Genomic DNA, 21,488 nt, shown 5'->3' on the forward strand with positions numbered 1-21,488 from the left:
TACTCTCAGAAATAGTGGGTATACACGTTTTTCAGTTAATGTATGTTCATGCATTGTTTCCTGAAATCTTGCCTAGAACCTGGAAACTGTTAGAAAATATTGGAAAAATAGCGTATGATTTGTGAAAATCTTGGAAGGGCCAGCCTTCCAGTTGCTACTGCCACAAAAAAATATTGCAATAATGAGAGTAAGCCTGAATTTCTCTGAAGTACTTAGCTTTAAACTATATGATCTCAGCCAGAATTCCAGAGGATTTCAGATCAGATTAAGAATCTTTTTTTTAATGAGAAAAGTCATGAAAATTGATAAATGAGTCTTACAATATCCTGTCTAGGATGACCATGTAATGCATATGGTTGAATTTGTCATGTATCTTGTACAAGGAGAGGCAATGCTTGATAAGCACTTTTATTGGGTAATTACGTTTTTTTTACATTTGCAAATAAAACAGATTGGTTTCCATCCTGAAGTAATTTACTAACATATTATAAACTCATCAAATGCTAACGTGGTACAGTATGCCTCATTTCCTGTTTACTAAATAGTTCTTTGGCTGTCTGCTTTGTGTCTTTCAGGTTGAACCTGGAATTGTTCTCTGCCAGAGACGTCATGGAACCTCGTGTCAGAGTCCTTTACCTAAAGGAAAACATTGCCTCGTTGGCTCGGCTTCTTGGAAGTACGAGCCATGGTGGATTCCCAGTGGTTTACAGGCCCAAGTCAGGCCAAGCAGAGGTGTTCCAGGGAACTATTAAAAGGTAAAAGCACCATCAAATTGATATTACAAGATGTTTCCAGCCATTTTTCAGATGTTTTCTTTATGTGTGTGTTTATCAAGATTATGTGGGATGGATATGAAGCTTGCTCCTACTTTCCTTGGCATGAATGGCAGGTGTCCCTTACTCTCGGAAAGCTTGAAAGTCCTGGTTATCTATTGCATCAGGGATTTTTTGAACAGAATGAAATTGCCTTAACTGAATTTCAGAAAAAGGGAAAATTGCCCTTCAGAGCCTTAAATGTTCACTAAAATAGTCTTTTAAGAGGATTTTGATCTAGCTGCTCATAAAATGTCACATGTCAGTTTGAAGTTGGCCTGCTCATTCTTTACATTTTTTTCATTTTACTGGTGTGTGCTTTTACAGGAAATGAGTTAATGCAAATCATATGACAGACTAGATAAACAACAAAATCACTGGAAGTAACATTCTACTGTAAACATGAGTTGGGCTAAGGGAGTCCTTGCTATGCTGGGAACTCTTAAAAACCATATCCTGATAAATAATGTTTTGCTGGTACTCTTTCATACATTTACAAGACTAAATCCATCCTTTCAGCAATGTACCTTAGGACTGTCCTTTGAGTGGTGAGTCACGAGCAGAACAGGCAATGACTTAATTCCCACCTTGGATATCCTAGAGGAAAGGAGAAGATGCATATGCAACTGCTCAGGAATTCACACAACAAAGTCCCATTATGCTTCCAATAACCATAGTACAAACACATTGTCAGTTTTATATTTTAATATCATTGTCTTTCATAATCTGCATAGTATCATTTGTTCTGAATGATCACAGTATTCTTGCATCTTTCCTAGTAGAGAATTTTTTTTAATCCACTTCTGGTTTATCCTCTTAATTGGATGCCAGTTGGGAGCTATCTGAGAGAAAGAAAGAATGGGTAAAAGTATTTTCTTCCATTAATTTGGATAAGAAAAAAGTCATCAGTGTGTTATCAGTGGAAATTTGGTTAGGACTTGTCTCCTTGCCTGCTTTATAAAAATGTTTTAAGGATGAACCACTAGCAGCTGGATCACACCAACCGACCTCATAGCTCTGTAGTCAGCTGTAGCTTTGGAGGATGAAGAAGTGAAAGGAGTGAATATTTAATAAAAATTGTGAACTTGCTTCACTGACAGGCGAAACACTTGTATGAACCTTTTAGGAAGGGAAATAACTGCTTGGAATGAGAGAATTCTACAGTGGAGATTGTTTGGGATGCAGTGATCTGAAGGAGTAACGGCATCAGTAAGTGCACTATCATATAGGTATACTTATTCCCTCATGGTGATGCTATTGTAAATGTTATTAATAAGAGACATGCTAAGGCACTAAAACCTAAATATCTGGGTGACAATCTACAGTGTGCATCAACAGGAAGATGTTATATACCATAGACTCATGTGTTCTTTTAGTTCTCAGCTGTCTGTGGCAAAAAAACTAGAAAATATGCTAACAACTGATCCAGCCAAAGTTCCCTTCAAATGCAATTTATAGTCTCACCATTTCCTTGTTAATTCACCAAATACCTGGCAGTGAGAGTTCCAGGCTGTTGAGGAGTATGCTGAGTTTATGTAAATACTGTTGTGCTTTGTAATGCAGAGCAGAGTTGTGTGGAACTAAGCAAAAGGACGGAAGGGAAACTTTGTCATCACATCCCAAAGAGAAGCAGCTTTATAGAAAATTTGATGTTACTTGATAATCCTGGTAGGTTGTGGTTTGCTTAGTCCCCAGAGCTCTTTTGTGAATAAATTCTGTTAGAATTATTGTCTGTCAAAAAATACTATTAGAGCCTTAGATGGGGTGAATGAAAAAGCCTCTTCTCTGACCCTTCTAGCATAAATGAGCTGTTCGACCATTTGAGTAAAACCAAGGTAATGCTTTTAATAGTTGATGAAGAAATGGCAAAGGGTTTTCTGACTGGGTAAATATTTATTGCTTAATCTAGTGAAACCCATAAGGAGGGGTTGCCTGGGAGCATGTACTGCACTGTGGTGTGCTGATGGCACAGTCTTCTTGCCCCAGTGTGTGTCCAGCAGTCTGAGAACTTGGGTGATGAGTTCTGGGTGCCTTTGTCCTGGGTAGAGACCACGAGTGACTTTGCTCTTTGACTTTGGCCTCTCAACAACACCATGAAGGGAATGCTCTGTAGCCATCCTCTGTAACAAGCCTTCAAAAATGTGATGTGTCATAGAATTATCATATTCATAACCATAAGTAGTTAGGGTTTTCCATCTTACTCATAAAATTACAGCTCTAGCAGCACGTAACCGTTAAGACCAAGACAAAAAATGTGAATTTCATACTGTATGAGATCTAGTGCAATCCCATGTGGAGGTGACATTGGCCACAGGGCAGAAAAATAATAATTTGTTTTTCCACCTCATACATTAACAATGCCACTGCCCCATGCTTAAAGTGAAGGAAATGTAGCTTGGCTGGCATGTTTTAAGAAAGGTGGATGAGGAAGAGGCAAGAATATTTGCACCAGTGTTTTTCTTGGAACTGGTTAGGGTATTAGTATTGATTCTCAGATGTGTTTTTTCTAGCACAAAAATGTGTGTATTATGTTAAAAAAAAAGGGGGGGGGCAAAGAGTTAAGGAAGGAAAAGAAGTGAGCTATCTGCTGAGCTTGCAAGATCCTTACATGAAGGCAGCAGCAGCTTATAACTTTTTAATACTGTTTCTCACTTGCGTGTGTTTCTATGCCATTTATTCTCAAGAAATAAGCATGGCTGAAACACTGTAAATTTGGACTGAATGCAAAAGATATTCAGTACCTGCCAACTGTAGTGATGAGAGTTGCTGCACAAGGACAAAGTGTTGTTATTTTTTTAATACATACAAATGATACTGACCCTTTGAAAAGAAAAGGTCGATGTCAGTTCTTACAAAAGCAAAGCGTGTGTCCAAGCAATGTTGACGTGGACTTGCATGGGTCTACAAACGCACCTCTGTGCTGGCCTGTAGCAAACACCCAGATATTCTGATTTTGTTAAAAGAACCCCAAACCCTAAAACAAAACACAACCTTTCCAGCCCTGCTTAGTGAGGCCAGATTTTTCTCCTACTCTTTGTGATCTGGATGGTTACCTGGGGATTAAGATGAGATCACCAAACATGTTTTTACATGGGTGACCTTAGTCTGAAGCTGTTATCGTTCCCATTTGAGTAAGCAGTAGAACTAAAACCAAAAACAATTACTAAAGAAAACTCCTTGACTTAAAAATTTTTAAAGAGGAAGCAAACTGTAGCTGAGAAGCAAGTTTCCAAAACAAAGATTTCCTTAGAGTAATACTTTTGACACTTTGCCATAGGCAGCACTCTGTGCATGCCTGGGAAACCCTTGCAGAACTCAGTCTGAGGAACATGCAACTGGCAAACTTGGTGCATGGAATCAATAAGGATGCTCAACTTATTCAATGCGGAGGGTTCAGAGCCTGCCTCCCCCCCCCCTTCATTTGTCCCACAAAGATGATGATACTTGCATATCAAAATAAAACAAGCTATTCTTTTGCACGGTAGCTGGAATGCCTCCCCCACGTGCTCCCAGCAACTGCAGAAAGGAAGCTGGCCTGCTGTGAAGGTGTTAGTCCAGAGTCCACTGAGAGCTGTAAACTGCATGCCCTCCTGGCTAGGGAGGCAACTATACCCCAGGTGAAGGTCATTCTTCAGAGAGACCTGAGGATAGCACCACTCTCTTCCTTCTCAGGAGGCTTGTGCCAGAGACACTGTGTGAGGCTGTAAATGCATACTGAGAAGTTGCCTGGGAGGTCCCCTGGCTCTCTCTTGTTTTGGCTGCTCTAGTCTGTGGCTCCAGATTCTCCTCCAGAGGGAAAAGAGAGTTATGATTCTGCCTAATTTCTGTGAGACCAAAAATGAAAAATAGAGCTATTTTTTCACTTCCACATATGTTACAATGTTCTGGTGTAGCGCCAGCGTGGGGCAATGAGGTAGTTTTGTGACATGACGAAGAGATTAGACACATCATCACTTGTGGTTTGCTGCTCCACCTTCTTTTGCCAGAGGTTACTTTATAATGTAAACCAGAGTAAAACAGAAGACATGGAAGATTTGTTGAGGAAAGCTGTAGGTAACTAGTTTCTTTTCGCTGGCCATGGAAATGGCTGGAATATAACATGGAAGGTGATGATACCTCATGGTCATCAGTGACACCTTTGCTGCCACTCTGTACATCCTCCCACTTGTGGTTACTTCCCTCCACCTGTCACTGCTCTTGTGACACTTGTGCACTCTCTGATTTCTTCCACCAAGACAGATAATAACATGCTGTCTACTTAGATGCGTTCTTCCGAGATACTGTTTATTCCATAATATATGTAGGTCCCCTCCATGTTTGTGACACTGAGGAATGACACATACCTCCTAGAAACTACTCTGATGTTGGTGGCTTCCTTTGCCTTTATTTCACTTTTGCCAAGGAAAATGAAGGAACAGGGTTTCAGTACTGCAGTTAAATACTCCCAGTATTGACTGAAGAGAAGCAGGTGGATGTTGATGGCTTGTGAGACCAGGATTTGTCACCTGCGCTTCCTCTGACGAGACACAGTGCAGAGAGGCAGAAGCTGGAGTACTGCCTGGCTATCTTAATTTCTGCCTTGAACATAGCTATGATACAGTTGTCCTGGAGAGGCTACTGGGCTGACGAATACCACCGAGTAACCTGTTTGGGAATTTTAGCATAACAAATGAACCATTTGCTTCATGCCTGAACATCTCAGATCTGTGTCACACATATCTCTCCTATTGTAAGGCTCAAGGTTGAAATTCCCTATTTTGCCTTTGCACACTTACCTATACAGCTGTTAGCCATTACTCTGCATTTTGTTTGTGTATCTTTCAGCTGAAGGAAAAATTTTTTTGGTTGATTTAGTTTGATTGGGAGAAAGTAATTATGCAGAAACCACACTGTCTCTGACTGTAAGCTGACTTTACAGAATATATATTGGGTAAAACTTGGTTTTCTGCTACTTCTGCACAGGATGTGACATTTCTGGCATTGTGCCTGCATTTTTGTGTGTATTTTTTCACCTAGGAAACCCCATCTCTTCCCACCCATCAAGTTTACTGAAACTTCAGCATTTGTGGTTGATGGAAATTATTTTTTTTGGTTCAGAAAGAAAGTTCAGTAAAAAATATTGTAGGTAGAGATGTCAGAAAACCTTGTAGTTTACCATATTCCTTTTTATGTTCCATGTGTTGTTTTATTTCAAGTTTTGATATGCTATATGGGAGTGTATTGACTATGTAATTGCCTTACCCAAGCTAAGTTTGTTTGACATAAGTAAAGTGTTCAAAGTGCCTAATTCCCATTTTCAGAACAAAGTTGGAAATCCTTTTGAATATGGAACTTAGTGTTCTAAATCAGGAAAGAAATATATTCAAAAACACCATGTTCTTCCTGTAGTTGAAAAGATACACACAAAGGTTTGGGTTTCCAGAAATGAGTAGTCATTACCAGTGACTGAAAGCATGATTTCCCATCTGAAGAGATTTAAAAAGGTCTCATATTCTAGGAAACAGATTTTATTTGAAAATCCATCTTAAAACAAAAAGCTTAATTTCTTCTGAAGATCTTGTTCTAAAAGGTGAGTTAGAGCCTATCTATCCTATCTATAATCATGTGAATAGCTTTAATTTGTGTGCAATTTCCTTAAAAATGTACAGCTTGCATGAGCCAAGCTGTATGAGGCCTGTGGAGCACAGAGTAGTAGCTGTGACAGTACTGGTAAACCCGGTGGGGCTGTAGCTCCTACGCAGAGCTGGATATGAAGACTTGTTTCAGTGAGCTAGGAGTGTCAGGCCTTTCCATTTTAGAAACTCAGCGGAGATATTTAACACCCACTTGGTCAACAGCGACCCCCCTGCTCTAATTCTTGGTCAAAGGATGTTGTGTCTAATGAAGCTGAATTGCTAGAGATCCACACCTGAGAGGAGGATTTCTGCCTCAGATTAGTTCCCTGTCCAGAGTCAAAAGAACTACCAGTGGAGGGAGCCAAACTACATTTATATTTGCAATATTTATTTTGCTGCTGTTCTTGCTGTGCTCCACTTTCAGCTTCCTTCGTGGTAGGAGGAAGCCAGGTACAGAACACTATGTACTCGTAAACCTTGTATTTGATAGCCTTGCTTTAATTACCCTGCTTGTAAACTGGTATGAGAAGGGAGATACTCTGCTTTCTGCAATCAAAAGACATGGTAGAGCAGCTGTTCCCAGTAACAATAATGACACTATTGCTGAGACAAACATTTTCATGATGATGCATGGGAACACTAAATCCAAACCACACTGTTTAGCTAATGCATGCTTTCACTCCACTAAAGGGGAATGTCACATAACTGAAAGTAAATTGAAGAGATCAGAGTTTAGAAAATATGACAAAGTTGAAAACTTAAAGCTGTATTGCAGAGTAACATCCTTTAACAGAGAAATCATTGATCCAGAGTAGTGTGTATGTGTATTTTATGGCAGTTTGTTAGGTATGACTTGCCTCTGGTCAGTACAGTGAACAGAAACTGTTGTGAGTCAGGAATGTTTTGTGCCAAGCTTTCCAGTAAAGCAGAGTATTGCATATTGATAGGTGCTGTGGAAAAGGGGATATAGCATTGCAAACTATTATAGATATGTCAGACTGTAGGTATGGTTTCTGGTACTTTTTTTAACCTGCCCTTCCAGTTGGGACTAATGAAATACTACTATCAAGGTGTGTGCATGCACACGTATGCAGAGTCCACACACGCTTGTTTAATAGGGCAGTACCTTTATTTTTCTTAGCAAGGGGAGAAGTACTCGCCTTCAGTAAGCAATGTGGTGCGACAGCTTAGGGACAAATGGAAAGTTAAAGATGAAATGAGACCTGAAACATTTAATTCATGAACTAATTACTGAGCTTAGAGAGATCTACCTTAATATTAACGCAGCCTTGCTGCTTGGAACTCTTGAAATAACTGATACAGAGTTGAAAACTACTTGGAGAGCCTTTTCCTTCTGGCTCTCTTACTGAGAGGTTGCTAAGTTTAGATCACAGGAATGCAAAGTTACTCAGTCAAACACAGAAGTCTGCAAAGTTCATGCAATGTATGGAGACAAAAATAAGATTTTGTTTCTTACTAGAAGATCATGCACAACCTTCTCCCTTCCTCCTCCCTGTGGCCTCGCTGTAAGTTCTGCACAAATGGTGATTCTTCCAGGTCTAATCAAAGCTAGATATACCATTGGCAGAAGTTTGAATGCTGAATGCAAATTGAGCCAGCAAATAAGTGAAAAGGAGAGAGGGGAGCAAGTTAGGGACTTGAAAACTATTTTTAGGTGCACAGACTGGGGAGCTGACTACAATATCAAAGTGCTTTTTTGATGACTTGATTTTCAGGTGAGAAGTTAGAGACTGGAAGCACATTGTTTGTTTTTACAGTCTGGGCTCCTGCTTTTGAAAAGTTGATCCAGTTAATTTCAATGATACACTATACAGTAATCTTGCCTATTAAAATAAATGGAATCCAGTGCTTTCAACAAAAGCCCTTGACGTTATGATCCTCCCATGTATTGTCAGGGTCCTGGGGCATTGCAAGCTCATGAATAGCACAGATGGAGGAAGGTTTATAGAGTGGTTTTGTTTTCTATCCTACATGTGATACTTTTCTTCCAAAGAACAACATTATTTGATACTTTCAAAATTAGTGAGCCTGTTTTGCTCTACAAATAATTGTGCAGGTGTTGTAGGACTCTGTGACAGAGCCCTTTGGAGGGAAGACTGGAGTGCTGCAGAGACTGTGTGCTAACTCAGAAAGCCAAATTAAAAACGTATGCAGCCTTGCTGCAGCATGTGGGTGGCTTTTAGGCAAGTGCAGACTGTTGTTAAATGTCGAAATCAAATATAGGCATGGGGAAAACTGGTGTGTGAATGGAAAGACTGATCCCATACATGACCTGTCATTTAAATGTGTGGTAGGTTCCTCTGAAATTGAAAATCTGTCTGGTAACAAGCCAGCTTGTAGGGAAATATGAATCTAATCTTAAGTCTTCATCCTTTTCTAGAATCCAACCTTTCTGTAGGTTTGAAAGAAAAGTTTGTGTTTACCCTTTGTTTACAGCAGCCTTTGCATTTTTATGCTGCGGCTGTGGGCTTATCTGTCTGCTTATTCACCCTGATGATGGTGCCCATAAAACCAGACTACTTAATAGTAGGCTACTTAAATAATGAATATAAACCTCAAAACACATCTCTGAGGTAGAAGAAATTCCTGTTTTGTAGACTTGAAAACCGAGGCACAGAGATTAAATGTTTGTTCAGTGTCCTTTGAAAGGCTGTGGCGTAGACAGGACTTGATCTTAGCTCTGGCGAACCTCAGTCCAGTGCTTGCTAATGACCCTTTTGTCATCTTGTAGGCGAAATGCCAAAAACTCCTGCAAAATTCCTTCTTGGTTTGAAGAACAAAATACTTGGTAAACAATAATGATTTAGACTGCCTAACCTGAAACAACCCTGTAACCCTGAGATTTTGCTGTGAAAGATGAAGGTTTAATAGGCTTTAAAACAGTTCCCCATACACGATGATCTAGTCTTTACCTAATGTCTTGCTCACCAGATGCAGAATATGCTTTTTTCCATTTCAAAAAGGTACAATGCTGCTTGAAAGCTCAGAAAAATGTGTTTAGTATACTAGCAGCTATCTTATCAAGGACATTCAAATAACAGCCATTTTCAAATAGAGTTTGCATCTTACAGTTCATATAAAAATTTTCGCTTGTTCTGCTCTTTTGCAAGCATTGTATGTTTATGTTAGAACTTCTACTGAGAGCAGAGCAGGGATCAAATGCTGCAAAATCCTCTGAGCACTCCATCCATTTTGACTGCTGTGAAAGTTGAAGGTGCAAGACAATAAGTCTTAGCTGGAGCAGGTTTTCAAAGCCTTGTTGATATTGTAAGATAATTTACAATGGGCAGTGATCAGGATGAGGAAGGACCATGAAGGGTTTTGGAGTGCCATATTCTGTCATTTTAGTCTGTGATTTATTGTTACTTGTTGTTGCTCCTTTGTTATCATTTTCTCAAACACGCTGAAATCAGTTGACATATACTAATTTATGTCACTGGGCTTTTAAACATGTCTGAGAGAAGCTCTGAGAGACAAGTAGATTTTTAATACATGAAAGGGACATTTGTTTCATTCTGGTCAGAATTCATTAATTGCTGGTCCCCACTGAGTTGGATATAGGCCAAAATATCAGACATAACCAACTGAAGAATAAAAGCAATGCAGCTACCTTGGATGGAGAATGCTAAAACAGATGCTTCAGGTTCTCTAATCTTCCTCCCCCACAACTGTGTTGCTATTTTATGCATTCAATTTGGGAAAGTCATGCTCTGAATGCTTTTGCTGGTGACATCACCATTTAATCTTCCTTCTGCTCATTTGCAGCTACTTTGGAGCTGCTGTTCTTTTTATGTCACTCCCACCAATATTTAGAATTTGCAGTTTCCTCAGATAATAGGCCATCTTGACAAGAAAAGAGTGACACAATCAGCTGTCAGATACTTTTCATTCCTGACTTCCATGCCAAATCTGACATATGGATTTTGGGATAATAATGTGTTATCTTAATTAGGTGTATCTTCATGATGCATGCTTTATAACAGATAGAATGTATGAAACTACTGCAATGGCTTGCCAAGGTATCTTTGAAATGAGCTTCTCTACTTAAGGGTTTTCTTCCTTCTTAAATAAATAAAGAGTAAACGAACAATTGCAGAGTCCAAGTCTGAATCCTAACACTTCCTGTTAAACCCTGCAAAATAGTGTAAGAAACATGTTTGGTCTGCTTTCTAAGGCTTGATGATGTGATAGAGAGGATGTTGTATGTAACATCAAAGAGTGGTGTTGTTATACCTCTGAAGCATGACTTCTGGAAGTCCAAGTGCAATAATATATGTTCATTTTTCTCTTCAATATGGCAGTTTTTAATAGGCTTGGATTCTTATCAGAAATTTTCCAATGATTTCCTTCATTGTGTTTGTGTGCACTTTTTTTAGACTGGCCAAATTTCTCTGACACTTCCCAAAGCCCTGTTAAGTGACTCCCTGCTGGGTTTAGTTAAGAGCAGTGCTGAGCAAATTTCAAGCTGCCAAAACCAGCCAACAAACCACTGGTGATGAGAAAATTTTTCTGCTCTTTAAGCTCATGGTGAATGTCACTGTTTTTTTTTAAATTTTTCTTCCAGCCCATGGTGCTAAAGTGGAAAATGGTAAAATTAGGATTGTGGACAGGCCTGAACAGTGTTTAGGACCTGAGCATACAGAGTATGGGAAAGGATCAGGATAGATCATAACTTTTGCGCTTGAAGTCTATATATTCATGTTAGGATTAAAGTCTTGAAAGCCCAGACATCATCCTTGAAATTGCCTTCTTTGGAGCTGGGTGTGATTATCTAGGAGTAGAATTTAGATTTGTATTTTTTTTTTTTTTTTACTTAGACCAATTATAGACCAGTTTGTGAAAGACTATATAATGTGAAGCTGTAGAAAGGCCTGCAGAACAAAGTGTGTAATGCACCAAAGGTAAGCTATAGGGCATGACTGGATTAACTTCTCCATGTCCTCTGCTGTAGTGAATGTTTTCCAAGTATATCATATTTTTCCTCCCTCTCCTCATACAAATGTAGCCTCAGGGGAACAGATCTTGTTTGTTGCAGCATGACTGTACTGTTCTTTTAGTGTGTTCTCATGATTGTCCTCACCCCAACTCCATTAATTGTCTACATGACATGTTCACATGCTGGCATGCATGGCAGGACTTAGGGCAAGTCAGTGCCTTTCCCAAGATGGGAGATGTTAGCCCTGGGGAAGTGTTTGCTCTGTGGATTTTTCAGCAACTGTTGACTAGAGATCACTACAGCGGTTAGCTCTGAGGCCTGCTGCAGTGTTGTGCTCTCTGTAGTAGCATGAAAGAGATTTTATGAAAACCAAAGCTAATAAACTATTAAATGGAGATGAAGAAAGCCTCAGTGTCCTTGCTGTAGGTGTTTTGAGGAGTAGTTCAGACCAGCTCTAGTTTGGTCCTGTGGACTGAATGCCCATGAGAAGCTGGAGTGCATTAAGTGCTCTGGAGCACATCCTACAGTTTTCTTTCATTTGAAAGAAATCCAGTTTATATGCTCTGAGACTGCTATACAATGCTAATCACGATAGGTGATTTGCTTCAAAAGCGTGTTCCTGATCTGAACTAAAAGGTGAAGGTATACAGCCAAAATATCTCATTTTTAAGTTGGAGAAAAGGTGGAACTATATAAATGACCAGAAATGTGTGAAACTGCAGACATGTAATATGTTGGAAGTTAGTTTAATGTTACGTCTTGGTGTGTGTAAGCTCAATGAAATTTCATAAGATTACTATTATTTTTTGTACTCTAAGGTTTTGATTCAGCTTCATCAAATGCAGGACAAAGAAGTACAGAATACTCTAGTGAAGGGGAGACTGTTTGGAAAGAAAATAATAGAACTGCAAATAGTCTTCTGGTGAGGGCAGCCACCGGCAATGTGGGAGACCCGGTTCTACAGATTCCTGTTTGTTCAGTGTGGAACCCCTCCAACTGGAGAAATTAAGACATGCTTGCCAAACATAGCCACTAATGTGCTTGTTATGAAGGAGAGTGTGGAGAAAGGGCTTGAACCTAGTTCTTCCATATCCTGTCCCTAGGGAGGGCACTAACCACCCGCTTTTTGAGTTGGCAGGCAGGTCTTCCTTGTGTAAACCCTCTGCTGTTGAGTGCTAATCCCACCTTGAACCAGACTAATCTTTCCCAGGAGACATTATGTTAAAACCAGTAAATTCCTATAACAAGTTTTGGTTTAAACAAACCAATATTTTCTGATATAGAAGTATTTATTTGCAAAATTCCCAGCTCATTCTTTATGCTCTAGTCAGAAAAGTCACCTTGTATCTCACTCATTTCTCTGATGTCTTAATTAAAGTAGTGTGCCTAGCCTCCTTGGGGTCCCTCAAGCACGTCATTTGGCAGAACGTTGCATATCTTTGTACTACTGTAGTAGCTCCTAGCTGTAATCACAGACCAGGACTAACATTATGTTACTTTTGTATGTTGCAAAACAAAAAGCTTTGTGGTGGTCCATGAGGTGTTTGTTATCTAAGTATCAGTTAAAAGGCTGGAAGTGGATGGTATGGATGCAATGTGGGGGGAAGCAAGGAAACACTGAGATATAAATGAGAATTTGAATATATTGCTTCTCAGGGCTTTGTATGTCCACTGTGGAAGGGAGAATTCTGAAGTAAGAAGGTTTGAAATGATGCACTAATTGATAAAGATACCATTTTCATATGACTAAGTCAACAAGGATATTAAATACCTTAATTCTAGAGTGCAGTACTGTGGTAGGAGGCTTCACTGCTGATTTAAAACATGAGATGAATTTTTTGTGAATCTTGTGTTTTAATGTAGATGTTATTTAAGAAGAAAATGATGTCAGAAGGAACTACAGTCTATCTACTTATATTAAGATAGTTATATTTGCTTACTATTGATATTGTCATGTTGGGTGCAGACTAGACAATGCATGAGCTGTTCCTGCCAAGCAGGTTAATACAGGTCAAGAAGAACATATAGAATAGGTGATGTCCTATAGATTTATTTGGCCAAACCTAAATCAGAAAACACCTGTGTGTTGTAGATGTTGGTGATGGAAATCTAGGAAGGCAAAAAATGTGGTCAGACCACTAATAATTCATCATAGATCATCATATATAATGAGTCCATCAATAATTCATCATAGAGCTGATGGAAAAAGCAGTGTGCTTGTTTTTTAAAATTTGCCCCTTATAATAAATACACTCTTCTCCCTCCCTACCTCCCTCCTTCTCCCTCCCTTGCTTTCTCTCTCTCTCTCTCTCTCTCCTTCTCCCTCCTTGCTCTTGTTTGTCCTTTAGGTTAGAGCTATGTATGCTGCTGGAGAATGAGCATATCTTTGAATCAGAGACTAACCATGAGGTTTGTTCCTCTTCACACCCTCTCTCTCACCAGAAGGTAATTTCTTTTCTTTCAGTTCTTTGCTTGTTTCCTTGTATCAGTTTGTACATTTCGTGATATAGAATTTCTCCATGAATGAAGAGATGATATAATATGTGGGGTTGAGATAAAGACATGGTCAGGTACAATATAAATTAAAAGAGGGCCAGAGACCTGCCAGGAAAAGCTGTCATAAACTATAATGCCACTCAGGGCCTGAGAGCTGCGCAAGACGGGTGGCAAAGAATTTCTTTGCTTAAATAAGCTGTTACAATTGCTCTCTCTCAACTCTGTGGATAGAAGAAGAATTATAACATTTAATTCTGTATGGGATAATACCTCTGTGAATGATGAATATTTGTAAAAGCTTTCAAACTTGAAAAGCATGTAGCATTCTTCCCTTTGATAGATGAATAAAGGATTTTTAGGAACAGTAAACATGAAGTGTGGTAAAAGAAAATCATGTGTTACCAAAGCAATTCTGGTAATAGAATTTTGAGCAATTTATATAGGCACAACTGGAAAGCCATCATAGATTACTGAGGCTTGGTCTGCACAAGGAAATTTTGCTGGCAAAACTATGTTGAGAAGGAGCAGGGCATAATTAGGTATGGGATGAGGTGCCAGAATACAAATATGTATTCCTGTAGAAGGCTCAGTTGATGGTTGATGCCAGTTTTGTTGTATTTTTCTGCACCATTTCACCATACAATTATCACTTAGTAACAATGCGAAAAATCTCACCCCTAAACCAACATAACTTACATTGTTGCAACATGTAGTTAAGATATAGTTACGCTAAGGAAAAGAAAAAACAAAACTTTTTGTAAGTAAAGAGTGTTTTATTATAAAAAGGTAGTTTAAACCTTACTGGCAAAAGAATTTATAAAGTTTGGACAAGCTCTGCCAGTGTAGCTCTGCTAGAAAGGTTTTGGACATTGGGTTGTAATGTGCAGCACAGAAGGAAAGAGAAATGGATTCTTGCCTATTCCAGATAACAGTGGAGAAGCTGCCCAAATTGTCGCGTCTAACCATGCTGCTGAATCGCTACACTACAGATCCCCGGTATCAGCAACTCTTCATCAATCTGGTAAGACTGAAGCCAACTTTAAAAACAAACATTTCCTCCATGAACAATGTGTTTGTTATATTTTCTCATTTGTTTATGATGGCTGTGTCAGCCGCACTGATTTACATAAACACTGCCAATCCTGGGACGTTACATTCTCAACAAAAGTAGCTGAGTACAAACAGCATTCCGAAGTTTTAATTCATATTGTATAAACATAACAGATGTTGATAAAATGAGCCAAAAAGAAAATACAACAAAGGAGACCATTTCAAGGGGGCTTTTGATTAAAATACATTCCAGATTGACAAAATGATACAATGTTAATGGAATAGATCATTTAAATGTCATTATTTGGCTCTTACAGTCCTATAAAGCAAATATAAAGAAATGCTTTTGAGTTTTCAGTCTCCATTACGGTGCCGTGCCTATACATCAGCTTACAAATAAAGCTATATTTCTTCCTCCTTTCCTTCCCCCACCCCCCACACCCCCATTATGACACTGCCACATTTATTTCCTAAACACTGTACTAAAATACTGGGTCCAAAAGCAATAATGTGTTTGGGATACCGAACAAGGCCTAAAATAAATATGTTATAAACAAAATACATGTAGTTTCTGCCTCAGTGAATTTCCAGTCTACAGCATTGAAACTGGAGTTGTGGGCACACTGGATAACCCAGAGGAGAGCCTAATTTTTACATGGTTTTTTTTTTAAGAAAAATATAAAATCTGCTCCTGTTCACTATTTATTTTATAATGAAAATGGAACCGAGTTTGAGATCCATCTAATCTGAATTCCACGTTTTCAGAACAGCTGGAACCAGAGGAAGGTTGCAAAAACACAATGTTCCTAATATCCATTATCTAATGTAGCTTTATAGTCTCCTTTTAATAGATGGGGAAACTGAGGCGGAGAGAGGACACATGGCTTACCAAAAGTCTAGAGGAGGTCATACACGGGAATATAATCCAGTTCTTAAATGACCACACCTAGCGCTCAGGCTGCTGGGCTACATTACCTTTTTGTTTTGGACAACCTATTCCACTCAATTATGTTTCATGCTGATACCTAACTTTTTAGTAGTTGGTATAGTCCCTGAAACACAAAGATTAGTATCCCTTCCAACATATTGTTATTATCACTCTGAAAACTCTGTTATGAAAACTCTTTTTTTCATATCCATATAAATATATATTGTCAAGTCCTTAGTCTTAATGATTTCCTGTGACAGTGAGTTCCATATCAAATTTATATGTAGCATAGAAATAGCATATCTTTTTATCTTCAGTTTTTTTACCTCATTATGTCTTTGAATGTCTCCTTAGTCCTGCTATGAAAGAGAGAGAACAGATGTGTCCCTCTATCCTGTACATTTATTTATATTATTTTATCATGTCTTTGTTTCATTTTTCCTTTGGCTGGGAAGGCATACATATGGGAAGCATAATATACCTTTCTGGACAGAACTTAGCCAAGCCATAAGTAAGACACTATGCGATTAAGTAAAAAGTAGAAACTTAGTGAACACCTATATAAGCTATAAAGACCAGCTTGGAAAACAATAAAATGAGCTTTAGCTCTGTTCATATCAAGAAACAGTTATAGCGCTTATTGTGTTCAGTGACCAGAGTTTAGTACTTGCAGACCCTCTTCTTTTCGGAGCTATATGATTGTTTTCTTTGTCCTCTTCCTTGCAGTCCATGTCTCTATGTGAACTGACTTTTATAAGCATTTACTGCAAAATCTTACAGGATGTCATAAATGGTTGTGTAATGAGATAGCAGCTATAAAATATCTTAAGACTTAATAAATATTGGGGTCATTGACTATTTCCAAATAAGAACTCAGACCATATCAATGGAGCTCAGCTTTGCTTTTCCAGCCTGAGAGATCTGGATATGTTCCAGTCATAATAGTTTATTTAGAGTGAACCTGATGGTTTAGCAAAAAAGAAAGTATTTTTATACTATGGTATTTCCTGATGTTTTAGGTATAATTGGGGATGGAGAACGGGGGGAGAATAATGGATGTTCTTACTGACTCCTGTCCCTCTAGACTACTACCTCTCTCTCCCCAGGCTCCTTCCTCTCTCTCCCCTTCCCACTGCCGTGGCAGAGGTGCACTCACATTTTTGTCCCCTCCCCATGTCCTCTCTCTTTGTCTTATAGGAGCCATACATAAACAAATCAACAATGTCAGTCCAAGCTCATTTCTCGCTGCAACGCACATACATCATCTTTCGCACCCTGGGGCTTCGCCACCTGACTGTTGTTGACCTGCAGAACCGAGTGGTTGGGATAATCACCAGGAAGGATCTGATGCCTCTTCTGCTGGAGGAGAGGCTCAGGCTCCAGCTGGCACCACAAAGCCCTGATGTGGGTGAGCAGCCCATGGATTAGAGAAGGAGATCAGGCCAATGGATGTGTTCTTAGGCTTCATTACTTCTTTTTGAGCCGTTGTTCTTCTTCAGGAAAAAATAATCAGAGCTTTTCCAATTTTCTGAAGAAGAGATGCTTAAAAGTTGTTGCATGTAGATATGTGGGATTGTAGCCCAGAGCTATGTCTCTTCAACTGTTTGGTGATTGCAAAATCCATTGATTTAAATGCTTGTGAGAAAAATTGGAAATTTATGTGTTTATCCATCATGGAAGATGCACATAAAATCAGATGTGAAGGATGAATGTCAAGAATGTTTTTGTCACACTGTGACTATGCCTTACAATGAGAAAATGTCAGGACCCTTAGCAGCAAAGTTATGCTGGCACAACCTTTTAGTGAGGATTAAATCAACCTTTGAGTACATAACTGGCTGTTGAAAAGGAAAATGTTTCCATATCAGCATTTTTATGTTGAAATATGTATGTTTAGCTGAAAGGAAATACTGCCTTGAGAGAAGGGTAGGCAACTGAAAGGAATTGGATTGGGCTTTCCAATTGGCCTACATGTATTAGAAACTGAAAGAAAGAGAGAATTGTCCGTAAGAGAAAGATACTGACTGTGGGGCTTCTGCCAAATAACCATCACGCTTCACAGTAATAGCAATGTGTCATGTCTTTCTGCAGCTTTTGTTTCTTTTAATGTCTGCAGCTCCTAGAATAAGGCTCTCTTTCTCTCAACCCACCTGATATAGTAATATTTTTAGTGAAGTTCATGTGCAGTAAGGTAAAGGGCAAATCAAATAATAGGGGAAGCAGCATGGTAGATTTGGGAGTAGTTTTTGTGTATATAGCAGCACATTTAGAAACCAGGCACAAAGTAAATAATTCTTCATGACTTTGGAGTCGTAGAATGTTTGAAACCTTGGAGACTCTGCTGTGTTGGTTGTTAATGAATGAATGTGTACAATTTTTTGGATAAAGAGACTATTAGCTCCTCTTCTTTGACTATATAATATAATTGATGATTAATTTTGTTCTCTGAAATACCAGAGGGATTCCTACAGATTTGGATATTAAAACCTAACATGTACAAAGGACTCCACCACTATTAATGCTGTTATAATGAATAGCAAGGAAAACTAGTAATAATTTACTGGTTATAAAAATTTGCCAAAATTCCTGAAAATGAATTTCTGGTATTTGAATCATGCAGCTTTAAGTCTCCTATGAATCAAAGATTTGTTGGATTTTCTCCTATTTTCCCTACTGGATCTTGTCTTTATTAACAATAATGTTTCTTTTGTAGCACCACAGAGAATGCGTAGCCCTTTTAAACTTACATGTCCAAGGCAATGCAAATAGCTGACAGCCCAGAAGCTTATATAGGTAAATGCCAAAGGCCGTTTAAATTTGTCATATGCAGGATGAAAAATGTCTTGCAGATCATCCATGCAGGAGACACTGAGGTGAATTTTTATTTAGTTCCTGTTAAAGTTAGTAATATTTTATTCATTAGTACACTAATAAGGTCTCTGTCACTATTGACCTATGCCTCACCTATCTGAAGAATGCAAAGTTTTTCTTAAAGGAATTAGGGCTAGATCAGTCCAGAGTTACTGGCTTCTTGTGTGCTAGCAGAACCAGAGATCTAATTTAGAAACTCCTAGCGCTTTCCCCTAAAGGCAGCGAGAATCTCTTTTTCTCTTGATGAATTGAATCTGAAATAAGCTTGCTGTGAATTTGTGTTTTTGGTTCAAAGCCCATTGCTGATTTCCTTTTTCTTGATTTCTTGCGTACACAAAGTATCACCCTACTAAGACCTGGGTAATGTAACTTCTTTTTGCTGACAGCATCTGTGGCTAAATGCCTCAGTATGAATTGCAGTTGTGGTGTACTTTGCAGAGTATGAGGGCTGGAGGCAGAGCCAGCATATCAGTGACTCATTACATGGCTTTGAACAGGTCATCTAAGTTCTTGGTATATCATTTATTCTACCTTTAAAATTGGAACAATGAAATTGATCCACCATAGTTGCCAGGAAAATAGGTGTGAAAAATATTATAGGAATATAAACTGTTTATAATAATACTTTGTGGAGGCCAGTGATAAAAAGTGGTGTTTTTTTTTCCCCTCCTGTTGGTGACAAGTGTAATATCTAAGGAAAAGCTCACACAGTTTACATGGAAATTCTGAAAACTATGTTGTGAGCTTGGCACAGGAAGGCATGCTGCATTTTTTCATATATTAAATCTAGTTCCATTACTTTTATATTTATATTCGTGCGCGCACACACGAGAAACAGAATTCCTTCTGGGATTTCCTGAAACAAGTGGCTCCCTTATATTCTGTACTCCAGTGACAAATCTGTCTTATCAAAAACCATAATAGCATGATACACTTAAAGTGAAAACATGAAATTTGTGGGAAGCTTTTCATCAATACATGATTCTCATGATCCATATATACAACAGGTCTCTAAAGAATGGCAGTAACAAGTAGACACATTGTTTGACTCTTTGGTACAAGCTATTTTTATTTTTCTTCATGTGTGCTTATAATGTGTAGGAAATTTGCTGCTATTTCATCATGATTTGAGACTGACTAGACATTTAGAGCAAAGATGTTAGTTCTACATGAAGTGCAAACTGTTAATGAATTTTCACAATTTGTGAACATAAATTTCTGGGAAAGAGAGAAAGAACTTTAAACAAAATCCAAGTAATTGGCATTATTTTTGGATTGTGCTATGCTTCTATACCTCTTTCTTCTCACCTTCCTTTATGATGGTGTTTTCCTAACACTTTTTTTTCTCTTAAACCCAAATATGTCTTAAAATTCAGGCAGACTGAACTTTCGATCTAGGATTGAAGTATAGTGATGCAAAATTCCCCCCATTCAATTCAAAAAAATTCTTTCATGTTAGAAAAATTCTTTGTCCATTACATATCCCTATGAACGAACATAAACTATTGTAAGAATGGTTGTTTCTATGGGATGCAGCTTTAGGCTATGATTTTACAGGTGTCCTGTAATGTGCATATTCTTATGCTAATATATAAAACATTAGTTGTGTTTTTCCTATTGTGTGATACTTATGTACTTTAGACTTAACTGCCTACTGTTCTTAAACTGCCCAGTTTATCATGCTGTAGAACCTTTTAACATTTCCTTGCTTTCCAATTGTTTCTTGGTAACATTTTTAAACATAATGTTGTCCTTCTTTAATTGCATTTAATTGCTGACCATAAGCAAAGGAGGCTGAAGGAGGTGAAGACAGATGAAGAAATGCTTAATACACATTTTAGATAAAAATGATGGCTTTAAGGACTTAGGGACCAGCACTGATAAAGGTACTAGTAATAGGTATGGTCTATCTTGCTTCAAGACCATTGAGCTAAAAACCTTAAAAGGAATGGAAATATAACTAGCCATACTCTGTAAGTAGTAGTGCCTGCCTACTTCACTGGCGAGGAAGTGCTATAAAATGTAACTGCTGTCTTTGCTTCCCCTTTTTCACATAGCTTCAGCTAGCAGAGCTGTCAGTGTATCTCTGGTGATCATGAAATCACTTAATGAAATGAAGTGTAACAAGCTCTCTCCTAAACTAGTGGTTAATTAAGTGTGACCATCAAGTGATGGGAAGCATGGTAGTATACAAGGGAATGCCTGTTCATTCCTGAAAGGCCTATTAAAGTAAAGAGGAAATATGTGATCAGCACAGTTGTCTGGTTGTCTAACACTGGGAGGCGTGGGAATGCCATTATCAAGGTTCAAACATGAGGAGTTACTGCTGCTTACTGAGGTACTGAATGAACCAGAATAACTGGTAGTGTGTGACTGTAATCAATGGTTAGTGCACTTGTGAGGGGCCAAAGCACTGAAATGGTTGACTGACTTGCAGTAACTCATTGAACTGGCGAATCTTGTTTATCTGAGATCATAGATTCTGTGTGAAGGCTTGACCTTTTGTCACTGAGGCCACTCCCTACTCCTTGCCAGTGCAGAAACTGTGAGGAATTACTTGGTTCTGCATATTTTATTTTGAAGAGGATACAGAAAAGAATGTATGTTTTTGTGCTGTTTATATTTGCAAAGAGCTCTGTAAATATGAAGTCCAGTGACTTCTGCTATGATGTTGCTATAATCACCCCTTTTGTATATGGTCGAGCTGAGATGTGACTATAAAGTAGCCTGCTGAGGATCAGGAAGTGAGTCTGTGACAA

General features: G+C 38.5%; 1 protein-coding gene across 1 annotated transcript in view; it reads left to right on the forward strand.

The window, feature by feature from the left end:
* Positions 1-20,343, forward strand: part of LOC106494429 (chloride channel protein D-like) — an 82,849-nt gene extending 62,506 nt beyond the window's left edge. The window contains exons 13-16 of the mRNA XM_013954668.2: positions 576-755; positions 13,733-13,829; positions 14,806-14,901; positions 17,056-20,343. Coding sequence (XP_013810122.1) covers positions 576-755; positions 13,733-13,829; positions 14,806-14,901; positions 17,056-17,286 — 604 coding nt within the window. The 3' untranslated portion in view covers positions 17,287-20,343. The remainder of the gene's footprint in view (positions 1-575; positions 756-13,732; positions 13,830-14,805; positions 14,902-17,055) is intronic.
* The last annotated feature ends 1,145 nt before the right edge of the window (positions 20,344-21,488 follow it).

This window comes from Apteryx mantelli, chromosome 2 (assembly GCF_036417845.1).
Source record: "Apteryx mantelli isolate bAptMan1 chromosome 2, bAptMan1.hap1, whole genome shotgun sequence".
In the NCBI taxonomy this organism is placed as follows: Eukaryota; Metazoa; Chordata; class Aves; order Apterygiformes; family Apterygidae; genus Apteryx; species Apteryx mantelli.